This window comes from Trachurus trachurus, assembly GCF_905171665.1.
Source record: "Trachurus trachurus genome assembly, chromosome: 3".
Classification (NCBI taxonomy): domain Eukaryota; kingdom Metazoa; phylum Chordata; class Actinopteri; order Carangiformes; family Carangidae; genus Trachurus; species Trachurus trachurus.
Window position 1 is genome coordinate 222,887 of NC_139893.1, and position 15,008 is coordinate 237,894.

At 44.5% G+C, this 15,008-nt stretch overlaps 2 protein-coding genes across 2 annotated transcripts in view; both read right to left on the reverse strand.

The window, feature by feature from the left end:
• Window positions 1-15,008, reverse strand: part of dtwd1 (DTW domain containing 1) — a 376,654-nt gene that overhangs the window by 128,858 nt on the left and 232,788 nt on the right. The gene's annotated exons all lie outside the window — the stretch shown is intronic.
• The window catches only part of LOC311002558 (monoacylglycerol lipase ABHD2), a 37,020-nt gene that overhangs the window by 20,800 nt on the left and 1,212 nt on the right, over window positions 1-15,008 (reverse strand). Inside the window, exons 2-4 of the mRNA XM_083993958.1 lie at window positions 14,391-14,449; window positions 13,954-13,994; window positions 11,201-11,416 (exon numbers count right to left, since the gene is read on the reverse strand). Of these exons, the coding sequence (XP_083850084.1) occupies window positions 11,201-11,409 (209 nt within the window). The 5' untranslated portion in view covers window positions 11,410-11,416; window positions 13,954-13,994; window positions 14,391-14,449. The remainder of the gene's footprint in view (window positions 1-11,200; window positions 11,417-13,953; window positions 13,995-14,390; window positions 14,450-15,008) is intronic.

Here is a 15,008-nt window from a genome sequence, read left to right on the forward strand (position 1 = left end):
TACCACGGCTACTATTCTAAAGCCTTATCACAGCGTAGCTATCACTCCGCCTCAGGCACGTATGACTGGTATGAATGGAAGTTGTTGTCATGTATCCATGACAACGGACTGTTGCAGTCCGTAGCAACAGACAGTTGATGTTTTTAGGATGTTAAAAATGTAGTAAAGTAGTGTAATTGACATGTTGAAGGTGAACTTTGACCTCCAGAGGGTTAACAATGGTAGAGGGGACTGAGCAGTGACAGAGCTACTTGGAGCTAACGTCTGGACAGCTGGGAACAGCTTTTTATTCTGCTGGAAGAAAACTACATGTCCTCTTTCATATTGTCATTGTTGGTAACCGGTTTATAAAAGCAATTAGTGTTGGCCGATTTTGACATTCTCAGATCGTCCCAATCGCCCTCCCAGGAGATCGCCGATAGACCTATCTATCGCCGGGGGGGGGGGGGGTCGTTCCACGTGTTCGTTCGACTGAGGGGGGGGGGGGGGGGGGGGGGGGGGCGGCGGCGTATGAGTTTCGCTTTTACCGTGCCCTGCTGTCATGCTGTCATGCATGTGCGCTTCTCTCTCTCTCTGTGTGTGTGTGAGGGCTAATAACGGAGAAAGAGCGCTATGATCAATGAACGGAACGCTGTTGCGTTGCCGAAAGCCGAAAAATCTATTCGTGGCGGACGTAATTTATTTGTGGCATATCAGTGAACACCTCGTCGGGCTGTAACATACAGTAACAGGGCTGGCATCAGCAGCCCTGTGATGTCACAGCCACAACACCAGCTAAACGTGTTTCCTCTGATGTGAGGCGGAGTGGCCACCCTGTTCACCACAGAGAGTTTGTGTGCGGTCATATGACTACCTGGCTCCGTCTGATTGGACGTCGCCAGTGGCTGCATTTGATTGGTGAAACACTGTCATTTGACAGAGTATCTGTTGGAAGCAGCCAGAGAAGCGGCTTCATTAAAACAAAACAAACAGATCGCGCATTGGATCAATTAAAAAAAGTAGCGAGTATGTGTGTGTGTAAAATCGGCAAGAAAACAAAACATCGCCGATCGTCCTTCCAATCGCCGATAGACGGTTGAATCGCCAATCGGCACAACCCTAAAAGCAATATATCACTCCAGTCCGTGGTCTATGCTCATTATACCACTCTAAGGGGGGACAACTCCCCTTAGAGTGGTATAATGAGCATATAACACAGCCTGTCGTGATATATTGCTTAAATATAACATAACATAACATAAACATGCAGAGCGCAGGCTGCTCCGGGCTCTGAACAGACATCAGTGTTGCTCCTCTTGCTGTGTTTGACTGGTTTTTCTGTGCATGAAGTCCAGTGTTGGATTACGTAATAGCCCTTTAGGTAACGTGCTTTATGTTGAGCATTATCCTGACTCACCATCTTAGTTTTTACACCAAGGCCGAAGCCTGCGAATGATCTGACTCTGTCTCTACAGCTGCCCATCCCATCATATGTCATGTCAGTGCAATAATAGACTCATGGCTAATGTTAGGAGCTGTAGGGACATAAAGGACATTCTTTCAGCTCCAGGCTCAGTTAAACACAAACCAGACTCTCCACAAACACAAGCTCCTACAGCAGTTCTCAAATGTTTTTACATCAAGGACCCTAAAATGACACAAATTAGAGCACGGACCCCCCATGCACAACATTTTAAAGCAAACACCAGAAACACACAAATATTTGTCCCGAGACTGAAGTACGTTATTTTTTTAGTCAATGTATGTTCAAATAAGGGCCAGTGGGGTGAATTTTTGGAAATATTGTAGAGAAATTTCTAGGGGGAAAAAAAAGGTACAATTTCTCCATTAACATTACATAAAAATTCTCAAAAAAGTAAAAAAAAAAAAATTCTAGGAGGAAGTGGTAAAAGCCCCCCCCCCCCCCCCCCCCAAAAAAAAGGATTCTAGAAAAAGTGGTTAAATTAAAGGAAAAAACTTTTTTTTCCTTTTTTTAATTCTGGAAAAAGTGGTAAAACTTCAAGAAAAAGTAAAAGGAACACCTTGAACGATACCAAGGACCCTGGAACCATCGTCCTACAGAACGAACATAATTTGTTAAAGGATTTCTTGAAGAAAGGGGCAGATGATATAAGTTTGCTTCTTTCTGCCTTCTTTCATTCAGGAGCTGCATTATTGTTTAGTTTTTTTAGTTGTTTTATTTTCTTTTTTCAATGAACTACACTAAACTAAACCTTGACCCATCTGTTAGGAAACACACTCATCAGCAAACACCAGACTGTCACTGTCTCAGTTATTAAAACAGTAAAACAGTAGGCTGTATCTTGATGTGGATACACAAGACGAGCAGCGCCACTGTAGACTAACACAAAACACTAGTAGAGTATAGGACGAATCGCCTTGTTGTTTACAACTACTTCCTGGTAGAAAACCAGCATTCGAACAATAGTGACCGACGAGAGTTTCGCTATATATATCTACTTTTTCATGTCACTATATCACCGTTTAGACTAATCTGATGTTTGTAAAGTTTATAAAACCAATGATTAGACAAACATTACTATTTACGTGTGCACATTTTTGTAATTAGTCATGGTTATCATAGATTAGCCGGGCTAACGGTTAGGCTACCTGATTAACTTAACTTTAATAACTCAGTGACTCAATAAACGCTCCATGAAAAAATATTTTCACCAGCGGATATCTGAGTTCCAACATGACTGAGCTAACTGGAGTAGTTTCATGTCGTGTCCGACAACGGGAGGGTTTTAACAGCTGACGTCCTGCTGTTAGCTTAGCTGCTGCTGTTAGCTTAGCTACCGTTAGCTGTCCCTGTCAGCTGAGCCACTGATGCTTTCTACACACCGTGATTCCCCCCAACTGAATAAATACAACACATAGCAACACAAAACACACACAGAGAAGTAGTAATGTTTCTTCCATCATTTCAGATTTGTCTAAACAGTGATACGGCGTGAAAAATATGATATATAGCTAAACTCTCGTTCGTTACTATTGATCTCATTCAAATTACGTGCTGGTTTTCTACCCGGAAGTAGAATGTAAACAACAAGGCGATTCGGTCTATACAGTACAATGTACACAAAACACTAGTAGAGTACATATATTACACAATGTACACAACAGAGAGCAGAGGGTTCAGTTACAGCAACAGTTACACAACCTTGTGTTTCTGTCGTCCCAACAATTACTGCACCAGAACAACAGGCTGTTACATCACAGAGCTGTCGATCACAGACCGTCTAGTGATGATGTAATCACCTCCACCACAAGATTTGCTTATAGTTTGGTCACATTTCTGTTTAATATTTATCATGTGGGAAAACCTAATAATTTGGTGTTGCAGCTACAAACTACCAACGAAAGGCACGGCTATGCAACAAGGCATGCATTGAGTGCTCATTTCACCCTGCCTCTACCAAGAACTGAGGCATTTAGGAGAACTGTCATGTACAGAGCAGTGACATATTGGAATAGGCTCCCACCATATATGACCAACATTGAAAATAAATGGAGATTCAAAAAGAAAAGAAAATACCGTAGATGACCAAATAATAGCCCGCGTGCAAATACGCGCCTGTGCTCTAACAGCCGCCGGGGTCATAATAAACGCCAGTTCAATTAAACGGCTGGGCGATTAAGTGTTTACCATAGCCTTGCACAGAAAACAAAAGTTTTTTTTAACAGCGCTTCACCGGCTCTCACCTCTGTCAGTCAGTCAGCCCCTCCTCTCGCTCTCTCTCTCTCTCTCGCATGCAGGCGCACACACAGACACACAAACACAGGCGCGCTAGACTGAGGGATATAGATAAATGCGCTAATGTACAGTGTTGAAATGACCGCGATCGACCCCCCTTCCGTTAACGTTCATAACACTGCTCTGACCAGCTCCCTGTGTCGCGGTTACACAGACAAACTGTCTTTTTATTTATTGTCTGATGTCAATAAAGATGCGTCGGGGGAAAAGTAGTTTTGTTCCAGTGGTGCTATGGTGACCTCCTTGTTCTTTGCATGATGGTCTGGTGCTGCTCATTGCAAAAATAAATTGTAGCCTGTTGCAAATACGCGCCTGGTTCTTATAAACGCCCGGGGTCCAAGTCGATTTAGCATATTAAACGCCCGGGCTAATAAATGGTCATCTACGGTAGGCCATTATTAGTAAAGAACTTACATTTTTTTAAGGTTTTGAAAAGTCAAAGTTGGTTTGTATTTGTAAAATATTTTTTATTCTTATTATTTTGTTTTATTTTGTTGTTTTGTCATTTATCTAATTCTGTAAGTTATTGTATTATGTTTTGATTGTCACATATGAGTGTCTGGACCCCAGGAAGAACCAAGGTGAGGACTAATGGGGATCCATAATAAAACTAAACTAAAACCTCCGGCTGCAGATTAACCACTCGTTTCTAGAAGCTGCAGATTAACCACTCGTTTCTAGAAACTGCTCTTCACCTCCATCTGCAGATTAACCACTCGTTTCTAGAAGCTGCTCTCCAGGTTTACGACCTGATGACTAAGAGGAGGATGACCTCATTGTTGTAACGTGGACAGGAGATAAGCACGTGGCCATGAGGTAACACTTGTAAACACACCTTGTCTCTGTTCCCCACCTCAGATGTTGTAACTGAGGGCGTTGACTGGTGATAGCTGAACACACCGGGTCTCCTTCACAGCCGATATTGATGGAAACATTCCTTTTTACATTCCTTTACAGCCAAAGAATAGGTTCTCATCTCTCTTGGAATTTGGGCGATTTTTTGGGAGTAAACCCTTGTGACCTTCTCATGCTTCACAGCTATTAAACCCAAGACAGGAAACAGAAACCATGTTTCCATCCACTTTGTCGATCGAATTATCTCAAGAAAGATCGATAAAAATATGAATGGGAATAATGCCGGTTCAAGTGCGTTTCCATCAAAGACCTTGGGACTTGGGAACACGTAGAGGAATCAACATAAAACACGATCGCAACTCGCATTTATCCTCCAAAGAACTGTTTCCATCGGCATTTGTCCCCTAAACTTTGTACCGATCAAGATTAAATCTGATTAATCGACCGTATTGACTTCTTATCGATATTCATGACAGTACTGTTTCCATTAGGCATTTTTAATTTGACATTGCTTAATGTGAATAAGAACATGTGGATGTAAACATGGTCAGAGACACTGGTTTACTGTGATGCAGCTCAGATCAAAGTCCAGAGAAAGATAATATTACACTGGCTAACAGTAAATACAGACTACATGGTTTCTGCTGAAACCTTCAGTGATTAAATAGAGAAATCAATACACGTCTATCTTGACTCTATTTAACTGTGTTGGCTGCTGCTGCAAAATAAAAACTGTTGAGTCTTGTCTGATGCATTTGTGTTGAACTTTCCTTTGTCAACAGGCCGCAGCACGCGAGCAGCGACCAGTGGTTTGCATCAGTTTAGACCGAATATTCAAATCTTAGCAGACACAGTCGTCCTCGAGGGAGAAGCAACATCATGATGCAAATCTGAGTTTATATTGGAAGTGTGACGATCCCAGTCTATCTGTGGGATCACCCCCAATTAGCCATGTCACAATTACTTGTTAATTACGGTATTAAAACGCCCCCAATTAATTAATCGTCAATTACTCTTTAGCTGAGGACTAGAGGAACTTACTCTTTAGCTGAGGACTAGAGGAACTTAGGGTGAATTCCGATTCTCCCCTTAGCCCTAGCCCTTGGCCCTAACCCTTCGTTTTGTGCGTTCACGTGAAGTGGTAGGGGTGTCCCAATTCTGGTTCAGACGAGGGTTAGGGGGAACGGAGATTTTTCAGGGGCACACTACGGACCGAGGGCTATGGCAAGTTTCCCAGAATGCATCTTGCGGCAACCGGCAGCTGATTTATTTCTCACTGTAGCGCTGTTATTACGTCATTTTGTTAAGTTTTAATATTTTTTCATGCGAGAAAGTAGCTGTTTAGATCCCCAATGTGCGGTCGGTTTATCCACATGAGGCTGTCCGATGTTTTTGGGAGAAGTGAAGCTCCACGGTGGAGCCTCCACCTGTGGAGCAGATCAACGGCTCGTCACGGAGACACCACCCGTCCAGAGAGCTGGTCAGCCGGCCAACCTCCGTCGTCATCCCGGGGGAGAAAACCATCGCTATTAACTTACCCGCAGGTTTTTAAAGGTTTACCGCCGCATAGTTACATTCCTTTTAGGAGATGAATGCTGGTCTCATTGATGAAATGTAACAATTGTCGCATTAATTAGTTTGAATTAAAAGTGAAGCTTCATGTGTTTTGGACACAGAAGCAGCTGCCTGGGGGCTCTGTAGCCTACATACAGAAATCACCACATTTACATCAATAAATAAATGTTTTACAATTAACCGATCAGTCTTCATTACATTTTATTTTATTTTATTAAGTTAACGTGGTTTTCAATAGCGGATTTGGATTGGAATTGGGCATTACTCTCTGGTGAGCTGAGGACTAGAGGAACTTACTTTCTGGTGAGCTGAGGACTAGAGGAACTTACTCTTTGGTGAGCTGAGGACTAGAGGAACTTACTCTTTAGCTGAGGACTAGAGGAACTTACTCTCTGGTGAGCTGAGGACTAGAGGAACTTACTCTTTAGCTGAGGACTAGAGGAACTTACTCTTTAGCTGAGGACTAGAGGAACTTACTCTCTGGTGAGCTGAGGACTAGAGGAACTTACTCTTTGGTGAGCTGAGGACTAGAGGAACTTACTCTTTGGTGAGCTGAGGACTAGAGGAACTTACTCTTTAGCTGAGGACTAGAGGAACTTACTCTTTGGTGAGCTGAGGACTAGAGGAACTTACTCTCTGGTGAGCTGAGGACTAGAGGAACTTACTCTTTGGTGAGCTGAGGACTAGAGGAACTTACTCTCTGGTGAGCTGAGGACTAGAGGAACTTACTCTTTGGTGAGCTGAGGACTAGAGGAACTTACTCTCTGGTGAGCTGAGGACTAGAGGAACTTACTCTCTGGTGAGCTGAGGACTAGAGGAACTTACTCTCTGGTGAGCTGAGGACTAGAGGAACTTACTCTTTAGCTGAGGACTAGAGGAACTTACTCTCTGGTGAGCTGAGGACTAGAGGAACTTACTCTTTGGTGAGCTGAGGACTAGAGGAACTAACTCTTTAGCTGAGGACTAGAGGAACTTACTCTCTGGTGAGCTGAGGACTAGAGGAACTTACTCTTTAGCTGAGGACTAGAGGAACTTACTCTCTGGTGAGCTGAGGACTAGAGGAACTAACTCTCTGGTGAGCTGAGGACTAGAGGAACTAACTCTTTAGCTGAGGACTAGAGGAACTTACTCTCTGGTGAGCTGAGGACTAGAGGAACTTACTCTCTGGTGAGCTGAGGACTAGAGGAACTTACTCTTTGGTGAGCTGAGGACTAGAGGAACTTACTCTTTAGCTGAGGACTAGAGGAACTTACTCTCTGGTGAGCTGAGGACTAGAGGAACTTACTCTTTAGCTGAGGACTAGAGGAACTTACTCTCTGGTGAGCTGAGGACTAGAGGAACTTACTCTCTGGTGAGCTGAGGACTAGAGGAACTTACTCTCTGGTGAGCTGAGGACTAGAGGAACTTACTCTCTGGTGAGCTGAGGACTAGAGGAACTTACTCTCTGGTGAGCTGAGGACTAGAGGAACTTACTCTTTAGCTGAGGACTAGAGGAACTTACTCTTTAGCTGAGGACTATAGGAACTTACTCTTTAGCTGAGGACTAGAGGAACTTACTCTTTAGCTGAGGACTAGAGGAACTTACTCTTTAGCTGAGGACTAGAGGAACTTACTCTTTGGTGAGCTGAGGACTAGAGGAACTTACTCTCTGGTGAGCTGAGGACTAGAGGAACTTACTCTCTGGTGAGCTGAGGACTAGAGGAACTTACTCTTTAGCTGAGGACTATAGGAACTTACTCTTTAGCTGAGGACTAGAGGAACTTACTCTTTAGCTGAGGACTAGAGGAACTTACTCTCTGGTGAGCTGAGGACTAGAGGAACTTACTCTTTGGTGAGCTGAGGACTAGAGGAACTTACTCTTTAACTGAGGACTAGAGGAACTTACTCTTTGGTGAGCTGAGGACTAGAGGAACTTACTCTCTGGTGAGCTGAGGACTAGAGGAACTTACTCTTTGGTGAGCTGAGGACTAGAGGAACTTACTCTTTAACTGAGGACTAGAGGAACTTACTCTCTGGTGAGCTGAGGACTAGAGGAACTTACTCTTTGGTGAGCTGAGGACTAGAGGAACTAACTCTTTAACTGAGGACTAGAGGAACTTACTCTCTGGTGAGCTGAGGACTAGAGGAACTAACTCTTTAACTGAGGACTAGAGGAACTTACTCTTTAACTGAGGACTAGAGGAACTAGCTGAGGACTAGAGGAACTTACTCTTTGGTGAGCTGAGGACTAGAGGAACTTACTCTCTGGTGAGCTGAGGACTAGAGGAACTTACTCTTTAGCTGAGGACTAGAGGAACTTACTCTCTGGTGAGCTGAGGACTAGAGGAACTTACTCTTTGGTGAGCTGAGGACTAGAGGAACTTACTCTCTGGTGAGCTGAGGACTAGAGGAACTTACTCTTTAGCTGAGGACTAGAGGAACTTACTCTCTGGTGAGCTGAGGACTAGAGGAACTTACTCTCTGGTGAGCTGAGGACTAGAGGAACTTACTCTTTGGTGAGCTGAGGACTAGAGGAACTTACTCTCTGGTGAGCTGAGGACTAGAGGAACTTACTCTCTGGTGAGCTGAGGACTAGAGGAACTTACTCTCTGGTGAGCTGAGGACTAGAGGAACTTACTCTCTGGTGAGCTGAGGACTAGAGGAACTTACTCTTTGGTGAGCTGAGGACTAGAGGAACTTACTCTTTAACTGAGGACTAGAGGAACTTACTCTTTGGTGAGCTGAGGACTAGAGGAACTTACTCTCTGGTGAGCTGAGGACTAGAGGAACTTACTCTTTGGTGAGCTGAGGACTAGAGGAACTAACTCTTTAACTGAGGACTAGAGGAACTTACTCTCTGGTGAGCTGAGGACTAGAGGAACTAACTCTTTAACTGAGGACTAGAGGAACTTACTCTTTAACTGAGGACTAGAGGAACTAGCTGAGGACTAGAGGAACTTACTCTTTGGTGAGCTGAGGACTAGAGGAACTTACTCTTTGGTGAGCTGAGGACTAGAGGAACTAACTCTTTAACTGAGGACTAGAGGAACTTACTCTTTGGTGAGCTGAGGACTAGAGGAACTTACTCTCTGGTGAGCTGAGGACTAGAGGAACTTACTCTTTGGTGAGCTGAGGACTAGAGGAACTAGCTGAGGACTAGAGGAACTTACTCTCTGGTGAGCTGAGGACTAGAGGAACTAACTCTTTAACTGAGGACTAGAGGAACTTACTCTTTAACTGAGGACTAGAGGAACTAGCTGAGGACTAGAGGAACTTACTCTTTGGTGAGCTGAGGACTAGAGGAACTTACTCTCTGGTGAGCTGAGGACTAGAGGAACTTACTCTTTAGCTGAGGACTAGAGGAACTTACTCTCTGGTGAGCTGAGGACTAGAGGAACTTACTCTCTGGTGAGCTGAGGACTAGAGGAACTTACTCTTTGGTGAGCTGAGGACTAGAGGAACTTACTCTCTGGTGAGCTGAGGACTAGAGGAACTTACTCTCTGGTGAGCTGAGGACTAGAGGAACTTACTCTCTGGTGAGCTGAGGACTAGAGGAACTAGCTGAGGACTAGAGGAACTTACTCTTTGGTGAGCTGAGGACTAGAGGAACTAACTCTTTAACTGAGGACTAGAGGAACTTACTCTCTGGTGAGCTGAGGACTAGAGGAACTAACTCTTTAACTGAGGACTAGAGGAACTTACTCTTTAACTGAGGACTAGAGGAACTAGCTGAGGACTAGAGGAACTTACTCTCTGGTGAGCTGAGGACTAGAGGAACTTACTCTTTGGTGAGCTGAGGACTAGAGGAACTTACTCTCTGGTGAGCTGAGGACTAGAGGAACTTACTCTTTAGCTGAGGACTAGAGGAACTTACTCTCTGGTGAGCTGAGGACTAGAGGAACTTACTCTCTGGTGAGCTGAGGACTAGAGGAACTTACTCTCTGGTGAGCTGAGGACTAGAGGAACTAGCTGAGGACTAGAGGAACTTACTCTCTGGTGAGCTGAGGACTAGAGGAACTAGCTGAGGACTAGAGGAACTTACTCTTTGGTGAGCTGAGGACTAGAGGAACTTACTCTCTGGTGAGCTGAGGACTAGAGGAACTAGCTGAGGACTAGAGGAACTTACTCTCTGGTGAGCTGAGGACTAGAGGAACTAGCTGAGGACTAGAGGAACTTACTCTTTGGTGAGCTGAGGACTAGAGGAACTAACTCTTTAACTGAGGACTAGAGGAACTTACTCTCTGGTGAGCTGAGGACTAGAGGAACTAACTCTTTAACTGAGGACTAGAGGAACTTACTCTTTAACTGAGGACTAGAGGAACTAGCTGAGGACTAGAGGAACTTACTCTTTGGTGAGCTGAGGACTAGAGGAACTTACTCTCTGGTGAGCTGAGGACTAGAGGAACGTACTCTTTAGCTGAGGACTAGAGGAACTTACTCTCTGGTGAGCTGAGGACTAGAGGAACTTACTCTCTGGTGAGCTGAGGACTAGAGGAACTTACTCTCTGGTGAGCTGAGGACTAGAGGAACTAGCTGAGGACTAGAGGAACTTACTCTCTGGTGAGCTGAGGACTAGAGGAACTAGCTGAGGACTAGAGGAACTTACTCTTTGGTGAGCTGAGGACTAGAGGAACTAACTCTTTAACTGAGGACTAGAGGAACTTACTCTCTGGTGAGCTGAGGACTAGAGGAACTAACTCTTTAACTGAGGACTAGAGGAACTTACTCTTTAACTGAGGACTAGAGGAACTAGCTGAGGACTAGAGGAACTTACTCTTTGGTGAGCTGAGGACTAGAGGAACTTACTCTCTGGTGAGCTGAGGACTAGAGGAACTTACTCTTTAGCTGAGGACTAGAGGAACTTACTCTCTGGTGAGCTGAGGACTAGAGGAACTTACTCTCTGGTGAGCTGAGGACTAGAGGAACTTACTCTCTGGTGAGCTGAGGACTAGAGGAACTAGCTGAGGACTAGAGGAACTTACTCTCTGGTGAGCTGAGGACTAGAGGAACTAGCTGAGGACTAGAGGAACTTACTCTTTGGTGAGCTGAGGACAGGACTTGAGCAGGAAGCGGTTGAGCGCCGTGTCTTGGTAGGTGAGGTCGGGGGCGGCCGTGGGGCTCTTGAGGTTCAGGCAGCGGACGATGACGTAGAGCACCGTCGCCACGGCAGCCAGCTTCATGCCGTCAAACATGGCCGGCAGCTCGGGAGAGAGCGTGTTCACGTCGGCCTCGTGGCTGTTCATGGTTACTCTGAGGAGGAAAAACAAAGGGAGTGCACTTCATTCAGACACATGCATTTCAGAAACACGTTTACACGAATTCGGCGAGTGATTTGTGTACGCCGCCATCTTGCAGCGGCGCCATCGCTGCGGTGACATGTGTCAGTCATAGTAACCTGATTCTCTATAGTTGGGTTTCCATCCAAGTCGTATCGAATTTAAAAGCGGATTTTGTGAAAATGCGCAAAAAGCAAAGCGAATTTATGACCGTTTCCATTCATTAGTGTTTTGCGATTAGGAGGAGTGGTGCGCCGTGAGATTACGTCATAAGAGAGCGTGAATGTATCCATGACAACAGTTGACACTCAGCTGACACTCAACATCATGGACAATTTACTTACTTTCCGGACTATAGACTCACCTGTATAAGCTGCACCAGCTAAATTTTAAAAGAAAATACTGTATATTATATAGGCCGCACTAGAAGACGCAGGTTTTCATGTTGTAACATGAGATATTTACACAGAAAGACAGTAGGAACTGTGACAGTCCGCTCGCTTTTCCGCTGTTTTGGTGACGCTCCTCTCCTCCATGTGCATCTGTTTACATACGAAGCCGGTGAAACATCAATAAGTTACATAACGATGTTACGGCGTGTGAACAAAAGATTACGGGTTACGGAGCGTTTGTGTTGCGGTGCAGAGAGGAGAGCTGGGACACCGGGGCGTCGCTGGGTGAAGTCCAGCAGCTTCACCCACAAACTCTGCCTCAATTCACATCATCTGTTTCCATCACAAAAACTCGCATTTCCTTTAATCGATACGCTGACAAATCCATTTTTCGAATTTCTGGCGTTTCCATTCAAGTATTTATTCGCAATTTTTGAAAATGCGAATAAAAAAAGGTGGATGGAAACGCAACTTATGACAGCATCATAAATAGGCTGCATTTGTGATGTTTAGTGCCCCCCAGTAACTGATTAAGGTATCTTACATGAATACCGATATTAATTTAGGAACTAATAATTTGTTTGAGCGATTAGCAGGAAGGATTAGAGTAACAGAGAGATAAGAGACTGTATCATAAACAATAACATACCGGTACGTTATGCGTGCTGACGATAGCAAGCCAGCAGCGATATTTTATCATGTGGACAGGCTACATGAATAAAAACAACAACTTGTGCTTTGTTTTAGATATTCAAGAACATTTTATTGATCAGTTGAACTGCCTCAGATGATCAGAAAAAACGTCAATTACAGGTCTCTGATTGATGGTCAAAATGACCTGAGCTCCGGATGGGTCGGACATATTTTACACCGGCTTTTAGACGACCATGATCACATCATGTTGAAGGGATCAGTGAGACATTCACAGACCGTCCACTTTTACCACGATGTGAAGGTAACGGTGAGAAGGGAGAGTAGCCAGGTTGTACAGGTCAGCTGTGACTAGTGTTGCACCGATACCGATACTAGTATCGGTAGGGGGCCCGACACGGCACTAAAATGCTGGCATCGGTATCGGCGAGTACTAACAAATGACGCACCGATGCCATTTACTGATAACTAATATGAACGCTGCGCCTTGTGTCTTCTCTCGCCCGACACTCACTGCTGTGTGATCACATGTGTTCAGTGCATGCCAAGCCAAGTAAGGATGTAAACAATTAAATTAATTGCAGTTAATCCTTTTCTATGAGTTTTTTGTGAAATGTAAACAAGCAAAGCAACATAAAGTAGCGGGATCTCTATTTAAATGTGTGCGCACCGCACTGAGCAGCGCACTGAGCACACAAGGGAGAGAGGAGGTGAAAAGAGACAACAACACTGTTACCTGCTGTATACTGGCCTCAGGCTGTACCATCTCTAAAACACAGAGACCAGTGTGTAACGAGTCAAAAAGCCGCCGACACTGAGCTGCCGTATACGGGAGGATACTGTAAACCGACGCGGATCTGGTGTGTTTATCAAAGCTTGGTCCGTGCTGAGACACCGGGTCGATTTGAGCTGCGTTTAGGCTGCATTAAAACTCCTCAGGCAGCTCAGTGTCGGCGGCTTTGTGTGTGGTATCGGTATCGGCAGATACTGCACAGCCGGGTATCGGAATCGGTATCGTATCGGGGGCCAAAAAATGGAATCGGTGCAACACTAGCTGTGACTGCGTCGCTGGCGGCTGCAGCTGCTGCTGCTGCTGCTGATGACACGCTGTACGTAACGTTACGGTCTAAACACGGACACTCCTCCTGAAGTAAGGGGCTGTGTTTTGCTGATATTAGAGCAGTCGAGGACGGCACGTGTCCTCCCAGCCTTCCTAGACATATTTACAGAAGAGAAAAGGTCCACTTCTTGGCGCTTGCATTCAAATGCTTCGCGCACAGAACCCATCGCTGCCTGACTGGGAGCTGTCACCACAGTAATGGCGGCTGCTCCACTAACGGTTATTTCGCCGAATTTGTGTATATTTAGGAGTATTTACATGCCAGTGAAATAATTAACACAATTCTAGTCCTGAGTTCTTGGTTAAATGTGATTAAGTGAACTATCCAGTGAAGTAGTGAAGACTGACCTAAATCTTCTTCTCCGTGCCAGAGGCTTCCAGGAACAGATCTGGGAGGAGAGAAGGTGGGAACAATGTCCGGTTTATTTAACACACTTATCTTTATCACATTACATCTTACATGGGCCTATGAGAGGCCTCGCTACGGTTATCTGATTATTTCAATAGGTCGTTACACTCAGCAGAGCCGCTGTGGTTCAACAGTCTGTGACATGGACGCACAAGTCACAGATACAGAGATACAGCTACATCAAAACATCCAGTGAAACGTTGACCAAGTTTCTAACATGAAACATCTAAAAGTACCGAATAAAAAAGAGGAAGAACAGAAAGTCCAGAGTGTCTGCTGCTGATACAAAACAGGATGTTGTGTTAACGAGACAACAGACAATAGACAGTGTTTTGCAATGATAAACCAGGTTAACCCTAAAAGAGCCTTTACTTACGTGGTCTGTACGAGTCTGTTTCAGAAGTCTGACAGCGAGTCACAGTGAAGCGGTCGAACCTGAACAGCAGAACATCAAACACACAAACATCCAGTGACTCTTACTGACAGAAGAAATGTGTAAAAGTGTGAAAGCCTCGGACCACATCACATCATCAGACTCCTTTACTCAGCTTTTACTTTCTTTATCCATCAAACTGCTGAATAATCTGATTTCTCACATCTCGGTTTGGTCTCAACACTGATGTTCAGAAAAGCAGGAAACCTGCAGCTACACACCTATACCGGCTACACTTTACACTAAATATCTATATCTGACTGTATCTGACTACACACTACATCTACGCTATTTATCTATATATCTGACGTTATCTGACTGTATGTGAGTGTATCTGCAGAGCTCAGTCCAGGTGAACAAGTGTTTGTGTCACTTCACTACTAAACGATGCTAAAAGAGCTTTAATGAGCTTTTCCTACTTGTTTGTCACAAATATTAGACACAAACTGTTCTCTGGTCAGTTACTGAGAGGAGAGGAACAGGCTTCACACACATTTACATAAAAACTGACACTATCGTTAAAACCCCCAGTATGTAACTTATTTGGCTTTTTATTATCAA